The 12,578-nt window shown below is 43.6% G+C and overlaps 1 protein-coding gene across 1 annotated transcript in view; it reads right to left on the bottom strand.

Annotated features, from left to right (window-relative positions):
- Positions 1-12,578, bottom strand: part of SCD5 (stearoyl-CoA desaturase 5) — a 169,614-nt gene that overhangs the window by 40,403 nt on the left and 116,633 nt on the right. Inside the window, exon 3 of the mRNA XM_020892828.2 lies at positions 3,892-4,097. Coding sequence (XP_020748487.1) covers positions 3,892-4,097 — 206 coding nt within the window. The remainder of the gene's footprint in view (positions 1-3,891; positions 4,098-12,578) is intronic.

The raw sequence follows: 12,578 nt of genomic DNA, 5'->3' as shown, positions 1-12,578 counted from the left end.
GAAGGAGTCTCTAAATCCTGGGTCTGTCAGTTACACATTTGCCTGTTTGAGAAAACTCTCCAAGTGTTTAGCTAGGTCTCTTTGCACCAATATTGCTCTCCAGGAGGTAGTGGAATCAGTGGCAAATCCCGGCCACTAAAACTGGATCAAGGACTGTGGCCCTCAGAGGACCCCAGAGGGGATAGGAATTCTGTCCAGGAGAGGGACTCTCTAAGGAGTGCTGCTGACATGGCACAAGACTGGGCTACGAGTGAGCATCTTCTTCTGTTTTTCAAGATGCCCCTCCCACTTGGCACAGAACAGCAAGGTCTGGGACCCGATACGGCCGTGCCACCCGTGATGGGACCCACTGCTCCAGCTCCCACCCCCATGAGCAAGGACTCATTCCCTAAGGAACCTACGTCCTCTACGGGGCCTGAATGACAGGGCTGGTAAAGCTGGCTTCATGAATGTAGCTCTCTTGCTGTAGTTCAGTGATTCTTTTATTATTATTATTTATTTATTTATGGGGCTGCATCGGGTCTTAGGGCTTCCCTGGCGGCTCAGTGGTAAAGAGCCTGCTTGCAATGCAGGTGCTGCGGGAGATGCAGGTTCAATCTCTGGGTCAGGAAGATGCCCTGGAGGAGGGCATGGCAACCCACTCCAGTAATCTTGCCTGGAGAATCCCACGGACAGAGGAGCCTGGCGGGCTGCAACCCACGGGGTCACAAAGAGTTGGACACGACTGAACAACGAACTTCATATGTTGAAATTGAATCCTCAAGGCAATGACGGGCTTCGGGAGGTGAATAAGTCATAAAAGTGAAGCCCTCATGAACAGAATTAGGGCTCTTATGAGAGAGATCCCAGAGAGCCCTCTTGCCCCTTCTGCCCTGTGAGGACATAAGACAACAACTATCTAGGAACCAGGAAGCAGGCTCTCACCGGACACCAAATCTTCTGGTGCCTTGATCCTGGGCTTCCCAGCCTCCAAAACCGTGAGAAATAAATGTCTGTTGTGTAAGCCACCTGGTCGTCAGTATTTTTGTTATGGTAGCGCAAACAGACTGACAGTACTTCTATTCCCAACTTTCTATTTACACTTTGTTTATTCGTTTTCTCATAGGAAAAATGGAAAGCAGGGGTTAACTGATTTGTAAAAAGCTCTAAAACTCAAGGGCTCTATAGACTTCTATGAAGTGACAGACATAATAAATATTCTTGCCCCCATCCTTATCTAACTTCTCATCCTTCAGGTCTTGGCTTGGGAGTTACTTCTTTCTATCCTGCAGGGTGGGCTAGGAGACCCCTCTGTGTTCCCATGGTGCCTTACTCTACTCTATTATATATCATTCTCCTCCCTCTAGAGTATAATTACCTGTAAGTTAATTTGTGGGTTCCCTGTTAGTCTGCAAATTCTGGGGAAACTGAGACCAATCTTTCAGACTGTATCCTCAGCTCTGACTTCCAGCAGGAGCTCAATGATATATGAAATGATACTGTGAATGAATGGTTTCTGATACTACAGTCCTTCGGTCACTGAACTGGTGATGAAAGATGTTCTCAGACATCTATTCAGGGAATATGCTGAAATAGTCTTTGTTCTCCTGTCTGCCTTTAGAGATAGTCTTTGGACATATGTACCATGAGTATACACCTAATGAATCAGATTACCACATTGTTTAAAAGAGAAAACTTGAAAAAAATTTTTCCATTTTTATGGTCAGAGAAACCACACTATTCTACTCGGCTCACTTCTCATGAATAAAATAGAAGATCCTCTGCCTTCTCATCTGAGCTCTTCAAATTAATCTCAGGTCTGATTGTCCCAAAGCATTACTAATTGTATAGCAACATCATTTATATCACAAAATTAGAAACGACATCCATTTCCTGTCGTGGAGTGATGGTTAAATAAACTCTGACACTCAAACAGTGAACCCATGCAGCCTTTGATAATGGTGCCTACAACATAATCTGAAGTTAAAAGGCAAGACACAAAATTACATAAGCAGTATGACTTTCACCATGTAAAAATATGTCAAATGTAAGCATAAATGTAGAAGATGTTATAGAATCTAAACTGTGGTTGTGTTTATGTGTTAGAACTGTGGGTGATTTTCTTTCTACTCTGAATTCTACAGGTTTTCCTATTTTACTCTCATGTTAAAAAATCAGAATCAAGAAGTCATTTAATTGAAAGCATCTTATTATTTTCTTCCATAAAACTTTTGGCTATTGATACTGGTTGCGTCTGCCTGAAAGAACTGTCTGGAGGAGACAAAGAAGACCCGGAGGTGAAGCCAACAGAAGCAGAGGTTAGCAGACTTCCCTGGCGGTCCTGTGACTAAGAATTAGCCTTCCAATGCAGGGGACACGGGTTTGATCCCTGGTTGGGGAACGAAGGCCGTGGAAGCAGGGTGTGGACTGGAGTAGCTCCTGCCTAGGGCATGAGTCATCACGAATCTGTCATTGTGTGCCAGGCATTTCCCATCCTTTTTGTTTTCATTATGTCCTCACAAAAACTGTAAGAGACAGGTACTACTGTTACCCCCATCTTACAGCCACAAATGAGCCCTGAGACCAGTCAACTCTTTTGCAAGGATGTGGAGGTGCTCAAGTGCAGGCCTGTGCAACCTGTCTCTTCCACCCTCCCTTTTCTCACCACCATCTTCGACGTGAGAGGAGAGGCTAAGGATCAAAGGGGCACATTTCTAAGCCATACTTCCTCTCATGCAAGAAGCTTTGCATCAAAGGTACAGACTCCATTTCCATTATCAGGAGATTCTGTTTGAGAGAATGCTTCAAATGATTCCTGCCTGTCAGTGGAATGGTCTCCAGGGACCATTTGTCCAACTTACCATCTCAAGACCCTCACTAGAGTGGCATCCTCAAGTCATCTCTCTTTGCACATAAATCCATTGTTTTTGGGGCAAGGAACCTATTTATAAGTGCTCTCATTGTGGCCAACTCTGCTGATCTAAACCAACATGAGTTTCCCTGGTGGCTCAAATGGTAAAGAATCTGCCTGCAATGCCGGAGACCTGGGTTGGATCTCTGGGCTGGGTAGATCCCCTGGAGAGGGCAATAGCAACCCACTCCAGTATTCTTGCCTGGAGTATCCCATGGACAGAAGAGCCTGGTGGGCTACAGTCCACAGGGTCACAAAGAGTCGGACATGACTGAGTAACTAAGACTAACACATTTCGGCCAACTCTGCAGATCTAGAGCAACATGGATGCAGCCCAAGCCGGCTTCCTAGTGGAAATGTGAACCTTGGATGCTCCCCACTTGCAGCACAGTGACAGGCAGGCTGTCACTGGGGGGTTGTTGAAAGGAGATTCACCCTGTAAACGCTGACGGGCTGAAACCGCTCAGCTGACACCGTGCATGCACACAAGCATTTTGAGGCTCTTTGTTACCCGGTCATGTTTTCTTTGCACAGAAACCTTCTGGTGTTAACAGTTCCAGGAGTGGGGGAGGGGAGACTTCACTAGGAGAGGATTCCGGGAGAGCAGAGCAGGGGACGGAGAGGGAGGCCAGTCCCACTGGAGTCCAGCATGTCACTAAAGTAAAGCAAATCCTCTCTGCCCTGCTCGCCAGCCCAGGGAAGCTCGGACGAGCGAGTGAGGAAAACAACAGAGACATTCCATGAAGCCAGCCACGCAGATGGGTCGGAAAGAAATGACAAGTGAGCTTACAGGAACTCCATTTCAAAATCAAGGTCAAATTCAAAACAAATGTGTGAGCAGGGGAAAAACATCATGATCAAAAGGGAATGAATCCACAGAGAGAGACCCTAACAAGAAGATCCAATCTGCAGGGGAACTGCCTGGGGATATTATTACACCCCACTGGGCTCTGTCTCTGGGTCCTGTCCCTCAGGGATATCGATGGCGAATGCTCACTTACTTTCTCTGGAACCGGACCACAGGGTCAGCCAGCAAGTCGGTGACATCAAGCTTCCTCCCCTTCTCAATGACGTCCCGATGCTTGCGGACAAACAGCCAGCCGATGTGGGAGAAGAAGAAGCCCCGGCGGGCATTGTGCGGGTCAGCGTCTGTCTCCGAGTACTTGTGATGGACTCGGTGGTCCCTCGACCACTCGAAGATGTCGTTCTGCAGGGAGAAGGCAGACCTGAGTGAAGGGATCAAGCACCCTGGCGTTTCCTGAAAGTTCCCCAATTTCCCCCACCCTCCTGCCTACTCCCATCCCCACTTCCATCATCACTACTGGCGGACTTGCTCCCATCCTCAACTCACAGTCTCTCAACCTCAAGTTCAGTCCCCGGGGGTTGGTTTGGGATGGTTTTCATCCAAACAAAAATACATCCTCACTTAGTAGGCATCTTAGCTTGTCCTTGTGTGTGTGCTAAGTCATTTCAGTCATGTTCAACTCTATGTAACCCTACGGACTGCAGCACAGACTCCTCGGTGCAGGGGATTCTCACTTAGTAGGCATCTTAGCTTGTCCTTGTGTGTGTGCTAAGTCACTTCAGTCTCGTTTAACTGTGAGACCTTAGGGTCTGCAGCCCGCCAGGCTCCTCTGTCCATGGGATTCTCCAGGCAAGAATACTGGAGTGGGTTGCCATGCCCTCCTCCAGGGGATCTTCCCGACCCAGGGATTGAACCCAGGTCTCCTGCACTGCAGGTGGATTCTTTACAGACTGAGCCACCAGGGAATTAGGGTGTGCCCACTGTAGGAGGTTCCGGCTTGTTGAGTGAAGCAGTAAGGAAGTCAGAAGAAAGTTCTGGTGGGGACTACTGAAGCACACTGGGGATCATTCATGTCTAGAAAAGAGACATTCATCCTCAAGGAGAGGGGCAACCCTGAGTATAGAAGGGGGTTAGTTGTTGGCCTGACTCTCTCTGTTCTTCCTCCTTCTCTTCAATGGGCTTCCTGTCCAACACACCAGAGAATAGAAAGTCAGTAAATAAAAACCCAAAGAGCTACTTCACCAAATCTCTGCAAAATGCCAAAGCACAAATAATGTTGTCTGAGGACTGCTCTAACAGTGTGTTACAGACAGGAAGGGAGGGGACTTGGCTCTTTGAGGAATCTGGTCTGCTTGGCAGCATCCCAGGTGGAGAGGCAGGCGGAACTCACTGGAATCCCAGGAGAGACTCTGGTGCCCAAAGAAGCAGACACGTCAGAGTCCAGCAGGTTCTGCCAAACCCACAGATGGGGCGGGGCTTGGGCACACATGGGCGATCAGCTGTTGACCTCAAGACGGGAGACAGTGTCAGGGTCTGGAGGTCTTAGGTGAGCTATCCCAGGAAGTATTTCAGCTCAAACTGTTAATGAAACCTTAGCTATAGCCATGGGCCAGAGAGATCTATAGATTTTTTTCAGTTTATACTCTGTTTTGCTCTTATTTAATAATGCTTTCAAAACGTTGAGAATGGCAAATTAAGTCGGGAAGTAGCATCTTTGATAGGAAAATCGCAGCTGACCCTTGAACAACATGGGTTTGAACTGCACAGGTCCACTTCTACACAGATATCTTTTAATAGGAAATGCTATAGAACTTCATGGTTTGAGGTTGGTTGACTCTGAGGATGTAAAGGAACCACGGATAGGAAAATTCAACGAAAAATTATAGGTGGATTAACCGCCGAGTTATTCAGGGGTCAACTGTAATCTGAAAATAAAAACAAATGTATATAGTGTATAAACCCTTTAAAAAGAGGTAATAATGTTTTACACTGTATTATTCAGTACTGAGTCATGCTTTCATTAGGAATCTGTCATTTCACAGATATTGGCTTCTTCCTAATGATGATAAGAGAGAGAATTGCTTTATTCTCAAAGTTTTAACAGTTCTTTTAATCAGAAAAGGATTTATGGAGTTTTGTGTATGTTTGTGTGTGTGTGTCTGGCTCACCCAGTGCTGTTGGAAGGTGATTTGATCTTGTTTATCTTATAACTAAAAATTTGCTTAACACTTGGGTAATGGGACAAACAGGGAAAGTAGAAAGACCTTAAGAACTATATGCTCAGCTTTGAATACAAAGAGGGAAAAAAGGTGCTTAGAAGTCTGTGTAAGGTGAAAATTATAGCTTGGCTTACTGTGATAAGAAAGAGGCCTTTAAATTTTACCAGTGTGTTGAAACACAGTGGTTGGAAAGAGTGAAAGCATTCATTATTTATAATCACAGAATCTGGAGTCAGGAAGGAATTGCAAATGTCAAGATGACTGCAGCCTGGGGAATAATTTATTACTTTTTCATCCAACTTATTGCTTTTATTGCAAACCCATCTGTATATAGGAAGGAGGGGCAACACTCTGTCCCCAGTTCACAAAATTAAGGCTTAGAAGATATGTATCCAAGTTCATCTAGTAAGTCAAAACAATCACGGAACAAAGATGGAGCTCTTTCGGTTCTTAGTTCACACTCATTCAACAAGATATTTCCCTTATCCTTCAAGTTCAGGGGAGAGGGAATCTTTGAAAGATAAGTCTCATGTTTCTTGTTAAAAGGTTATGTTGACTCTTGAATTTATTACAACGCAATTTTATAAAAACTAAGTGGAGGGTTCCAAAGGGCTAGAAACATTATTCTTATAAAACTAAGCAAGATATAACAACAAGAGTGATAATGAGGACAAGTTGGAACAGAGATCTTTCTTTAATTCCTCTCACCTGGAGACCTTCCCTACAGAAGCTACTCTGAGTGAAGCAATGGAATGAAGCAAGGATTTTGGCCGCATTCCAAATAATTGAGCATACAATCGAGCCCAAATTCTTTATGATGTACTTTGAAAAATCTTTTATTTATTTTTTTACTCTAAAATTGAGTCCAATGAAAAAGTGACTCAAAGAACAAGACATAAGCCAACAATAGGGCAGAAGGGAAGCAGGAGTCACACGCTAATCCCTAGGGCTTTTTCTTCCTACTTTTCTGCATTTTGCTTCCACCCTGAAGTGGTTGGGTGTGGAAGCCAACGTGGGAACAGCATCCGTGTTTGATGAACAGGTGTGTGCAGCAAGGGTGTGTCCAGTACAATCAGTAAGTGAGGAAGTGAAATCTGAGGACTGATAGAAGATGGCGGCCTTCCATCGATGAACTGTCCATCAAGTCTGCATACTCCGTCTGCCCATGCTCTGTGTGGACATTTTAGCAGGAGCATGATGTTGAATCCGGCAGCAATTCCTGAAGTCTAAATACATACCCTTTCTCACCAATCAATTAACAAATGATGCAGCTTAGAGCTTGTACTTCCCAGTTGGTTTTGGTAGATTACGGTCCCAATACCCCATTATCTTCACAAGTGGGCACTCACCACATGTTTACAGTGAAGGCAGGAGGAGAAGGGGATGACCAGAGGATGGGATAGTTGGATGGCATCACCAACTCTATGGACATGAGTTTGAGCAAGCTCTGGGAGTTGGTGATGGACAAGGAAGCCTGGCATGCTGCAGTCCATGGGGTTGCAAAGAGTCGGACATAACTGAACCTGAGAGAGGATTTTTGGTGGTGAAGGGGGCTACATTAGTCTAAGAGTGCTGGCTATAACTGAGGCACAGGTGGGTGTGGGGCGGGAGGAGCAGAAGAGGAAGAGGGCTTATCAGAAGTGCATCCCTCTGTGGCAGGTTTATTATCTAAGGATCCATACGGTGTCCTACTTTGTGCTGTCCACGACAAATACAGTGCAAGCCACACATGTGACTTGAATTTCCCTAGTAACTACACTAAAAAAGTGAAATTAGACAAGTGAAGTAAGTTTTACTCATATATTTTTACTAAACAGACTACATCATGACTACATGTCATTCAATATCTTATTAGCATAAAATCATTAATGAAGTATTTCACAGGACTTTTTTCTGGACCAGTTCTTTTGAAACTGGGTATTTTACACTTCCAGCACACCTCAGTTTGGACCATCCACATTTCTAGTGTAACACACTTCAGCTGCCACGTGTGGCTGGTGGTTACCATATGGACAGGGCAGGCTTAACCCATGACTTGGACACTTTTCTATATGTGTTATACTTTTAAAGATTTTTAAAAAGTCAAAGTTGCTTATGGATGACAGTGAGAAACTGGCATAAATCATGTGAAGGGTGAATGCACTGACGTGCTAAAATAGTGCAATTTGTTTTCTGGAGTTTATCTTAGGGAAACAATCGTGACTGTATGCAAATGCTTAATCACAAAGATGTTCACCGAACTTGGAAAAACCCTGATTTTCCACATAACAGGGTTTTACTTACTACCTTGTGATACATTCATTAACTGAATACTATTTGTGTGCGTGTGTGTGTGTGTGTGTCCATAGAAATCTTCTGGAGAGAAACATGAAGTACACAGTCTTAGGGTTACGTCAAGGAAGGAAGACTGGAAGATAGGAGAAATACATTTTATTCTATACTCAGAAATTTTTAACAAGAGCATCTGTTGGTTTTGTATTTCAAAACGAGCAAAAAGGGACTTCCCTGGTGGTCCAGTGGTTAAGACTTCTAATGCAGGGTGTGTGGGTTCGATCCCTGGCAGGTGAACTAAGAACCCCCATGCATCGGGGCCAAAAATAAAAACCAGAACATAAAATAGTAGCAATAGTGTAACAAATTCAATAAAGACTTTAAAAAATGGTCCACACCAAAAAAATCGTTTAAAAAAACTGACAAAAAATGTATACTGTAGTATTGACATGGACAGGTGAGGTAGAAAGCAGTTAAGTCAAAGACAAAATAAGAGATAGATTAATGAATGCACTGGGCTTCCCTGGTGGCTCACAGGTAAAGAATCCACCTACCAATGCAGGAGACGCAGGAGACACAGGTTTGGCCCTCCAGTCAGGAAGATACCCTGGAGGAGGAAATGGTGACCCACTCCAGTGTTCTTGCCTAGAGAATCCCATGGACAGAGGAGCCTGGTGGGCTACAGTCCATAGCATCGCAAAGAGTCAGACACAAATAAGCATGAACATAGGAATGAATGGATTCTTAATAAAAATATGTATTTAAGCATAGAAAAATGTTTACGTATGTGTCATCCTGTTTATAGCTGTTCTCCCTAGGAAGCGGAGGCAGTGGATGACTTTTAATTTTTTTCTTTGTTTGTTGTATTTTCTACATTTTCATAAATAATCAAGTTTTTCTTCTGTAATATGAGGGTAACAAATTATTTTTAAGTTTCTGCATGCCGGAATCACCTTCTGCCACCAGCCCCATTTAGGAAAAAATGATGAAGCAGTAATATTCATCTAGTAAGGCAATCAGTGAAACATCTTTATATCACCCTACTTCGATCTCTGTTCTTATGAGCACTAATAAACCAATCCCAACTCAAATATACTGACAGTGCCCTTGCTGAAACCCACCCTGGGTCCCGTACCTTTATTACTTCACTCTCCATCATAGATAATATCCCTAACCAGGTCCCTGTTGAGACTGTAGAAACTGAAATTGATCCTGTGGTGATATTTCTCCATAAGCTCAGCCTTTGCGTGTTCTCTGGGACTCGAGTAAAGGTAATCAATCTCAAAAGCTTCACTGAAGCAGAATAGAAAGAACCTGTTCTATCAGAACTACTTTTCTTCCAACCTCCTTTTATACTGAAAATAAATTCTTGAGTCTAATCCTCTAAATGGCAGTAGGGGAACCTGTCTTTTAAGGCCCACCTCATTTGCTCTGGGTAGTAAGATGAAGGCCAAGTGCGAAGAGCATTTAGCTTGTCCCAGTCAACAGATCTAAGACCAGAATCATTTTTTTAACTTTTCATTTTGTATGGGAGTACAGTCGATTAACAGTGTGATAGTTTCAGACGGACAGCAAAGGGACTTAGCCATACACATACACGCATTCATTCTCCCCCAAACTCCACCACCCCCACCATCCAGGATGCCACGTAACATTGAGCAGAGTTCCCTGTCGAGACAGGCATCACTGGCTGCCTTTCCCCTAGAGTAACTGCAAACAGATGCTTGCTTCTGATCAGACACCCATGTGGCTGTTCTGTCCCCTAATTCAATTGTGTGGCTGCTTAAAATTCCAAAAGGGAAAGTCTACCAGGTGGTCTCAAAACACACCCCCCAGGTAATTCCACTTGTATTCATAATACGCCTTCGTTTCCAGTCAGCAGTGAAAAAGAAACTAGGACCAACAAGTCAGCTTTGAACAGGCAAGTTGTAGAGTAAAGCGTGTGTATGCGTGTGAGTTCTTTGTGAGTAATGGCATCCTGTCTGAGAAAAGTCGTTTCATCAAGCGGGTCAAAGAGGGAAAGACGCTGGGGCCTCCAGTCTTTAGGGACCCGAAGTCTCATTCGAAACAGACTTTATCTCAGTCTCCAAGTCTGAACCTCATCTTCCCCAGTTCAGATGACAACACTGCGCTATTCAAACAGTGAAGAACGTTCGGTGCTTTCCCCACAGTTGATACTGGGTCAGAATTGATTTCCCTCCAGATAACACTGACAATCTGTAAGAAGGGCCCAGAAAGTCCCCAAGAAGGCCTGGCACCAGCCTTCACCACCTGGCAAATTGCAGCTACGACAGAACAAGTCCCCACCTGCTGTCTGGCCCTCATGTGGTGCTAAGCCTGGGGAAGTTTTGGGAGCCGGTTAAACGTTGAAAAACCAGTTTTAGCATTTAAAAAGTGTTTGCTGACAAAACTTAACGACAGCAGGGGTGACTCATGTTTTCTTTTATTCCTCCAGTATTTAAATTCTTACACAAAGAATATGTTTGTGTAAGACATATTTTTAAGAAACATTTTTAAGATGGCTTGGGTAGTCCTCTTGGTAGACTTCTCTGGTAGCTCAATGGTAAAGAACTCGCCTGCCAACAAGGAGACATAAGAGATGTGGGTTCGATCCCTGGGTTGGGAAGATCCCCTGGAGGAGGGCATGGCAACCCACTCTGGTATTCTTGAGAATCCCATGGACAGAGAAACCTGGCGGGCTAGAATCCATGCGGTCGCAAAGAGTCAGACTTCGCACCAGCACCTTGGTAGACTAGTTTGCCTTCTGTGAATCTTTCCAGTTTGGGTTTTGGATGATTTTGGTCTGTGAGGTGACCATTGTTTAGTCTCCTAACCTGGATCTCTCTCAATCAATGAGACAAAATTTCAGGGAAGAAAGGACTTGGAAGACAATGACAGTCCAGTCACCATAGACACACCTCACTCCCAGATCTTGGTTTTTAAATACCATTCCCCACTAAAAATGAATCAGAACTCTTCAGTGGAATGGCTGGTGCCAGGACAAAGGCAGGAAAAGCACAAAAGGAACCTGGCATATTTTGTTACGCCAGAAAGTAAGGGATTGCTCCAAAATATGACGGGGACCTGTCAAAAGGACACAGGAGTCCACCTGCAGTGCTCCCACTGAACAAACTGGGGTACTCTGATGAATAATTTGGGTGCATTAAGATGAATACTAACAGGAATGGATTAATAAAATAAGAACCCATGAATCCACAATAAATAAATAAGAAGTAAAATGTCAAACAACAAATGTAGAAGAAATAATGGAGATGGAAAAATCACCATTTTGTAGGTGCCTTGGCAATAACTGATTCAGTCAAGACTCACAAAGGTCTGTTAAAATTACTAAAATCAAAAGGTTGATTAAAATAAAAAACATAATACATTGGCTCATAAGATCTCAGCATAAATTACCCATTAATTACAAATGGAAACATAGTAATCTGAAACAGGGTGGGCACTACCTTAGCTAAGCGATTTATGTTCATATCACCAATATTATGACAAAGTGATATCATGGGCCTCTTGTCTGATGCTATAACACAAGATCATTAATGTAGCATTCCTGCCCCAAGTGCCCAATCTGAGTTAAGTTATGAGAAAACTTGAGCAAACCAAAAATAAGGAGTATTTTGCAAAATAACTGGTCTGCATACTTCAAAAAATGTCTAACTTCAAAGACCAAGGAACTATTCCAAATGAAAGGGACTAAAGGGACAGGTCAACTCACTGTCATGTAGGATCTTGAACTGGTTCCTGGGCTAGAACCCTGGATACAGTACTGTATTAACATTAAATTCCCTGGTGTTGGTACAAGCATTGTGTTACTGTGAAAGGTCTTTCTCATTAGGAAATGCTTAGTGAAATATTTAGGGATGAAGAGGCATGAAGTTGATAGCTTCCTTGCAAAGGATTCATGAAAAAAATAACACAGAAGAATGCATACTCTACACACATACAAAGAAAGAAAGAGAATAATAAGGCAAATGGAGCAATATATTAACAATGAGTGAATCGGGGTGAAGGGTACACAGGAGTCCTTCATAACGTTTTTGCAACTTTTTTGTCAGTTTGAAATTATTTCAAAATAAAAAGTTAAACCTAAAAAGAAAAAACGTCAACGGCATCTCTCTTAAAAACCTCAGTTTCCCCCTTTCACTCCATTCCTAGTCCACCACCCTTGTTCAGACTTCCATCAGTTTTCCTGGACTCCTGGAAGGGCCTCCTGCCTCTAGTCCTTTCCCTTCCACAACACATTTGATAAAGTGTGATCACACTTCACATACTCATTCTCCCCAAATATCTGTCGCTCTCTTGCTTCTGATTTGACAACTTCACCATATCACTTTTCTCATCAAGCCTAAACATTTCTTCTTCTTAGCAATCAAAT

The sequence above is a fragment of the Odocoileus virginianus genome, chromosome 29, assembly GCF_023699985.2.
Source record: "Odocoileus virginianus isolate 20LAN1187 ecotype Illinois chromosome 29, Ovbor_1.2, whole genome shotgun sequence".
Taxonomy (NCBI): domain Eukaryota; kingdom Metazoa; phylum Chordata; class Mammalia; order Artiodactyla; family Cervidae; genus Odocoileus; species Odocoileus virginianus.
This window is presented reverse-complemented; position numbering and strand designations above follow the sequence as displayed.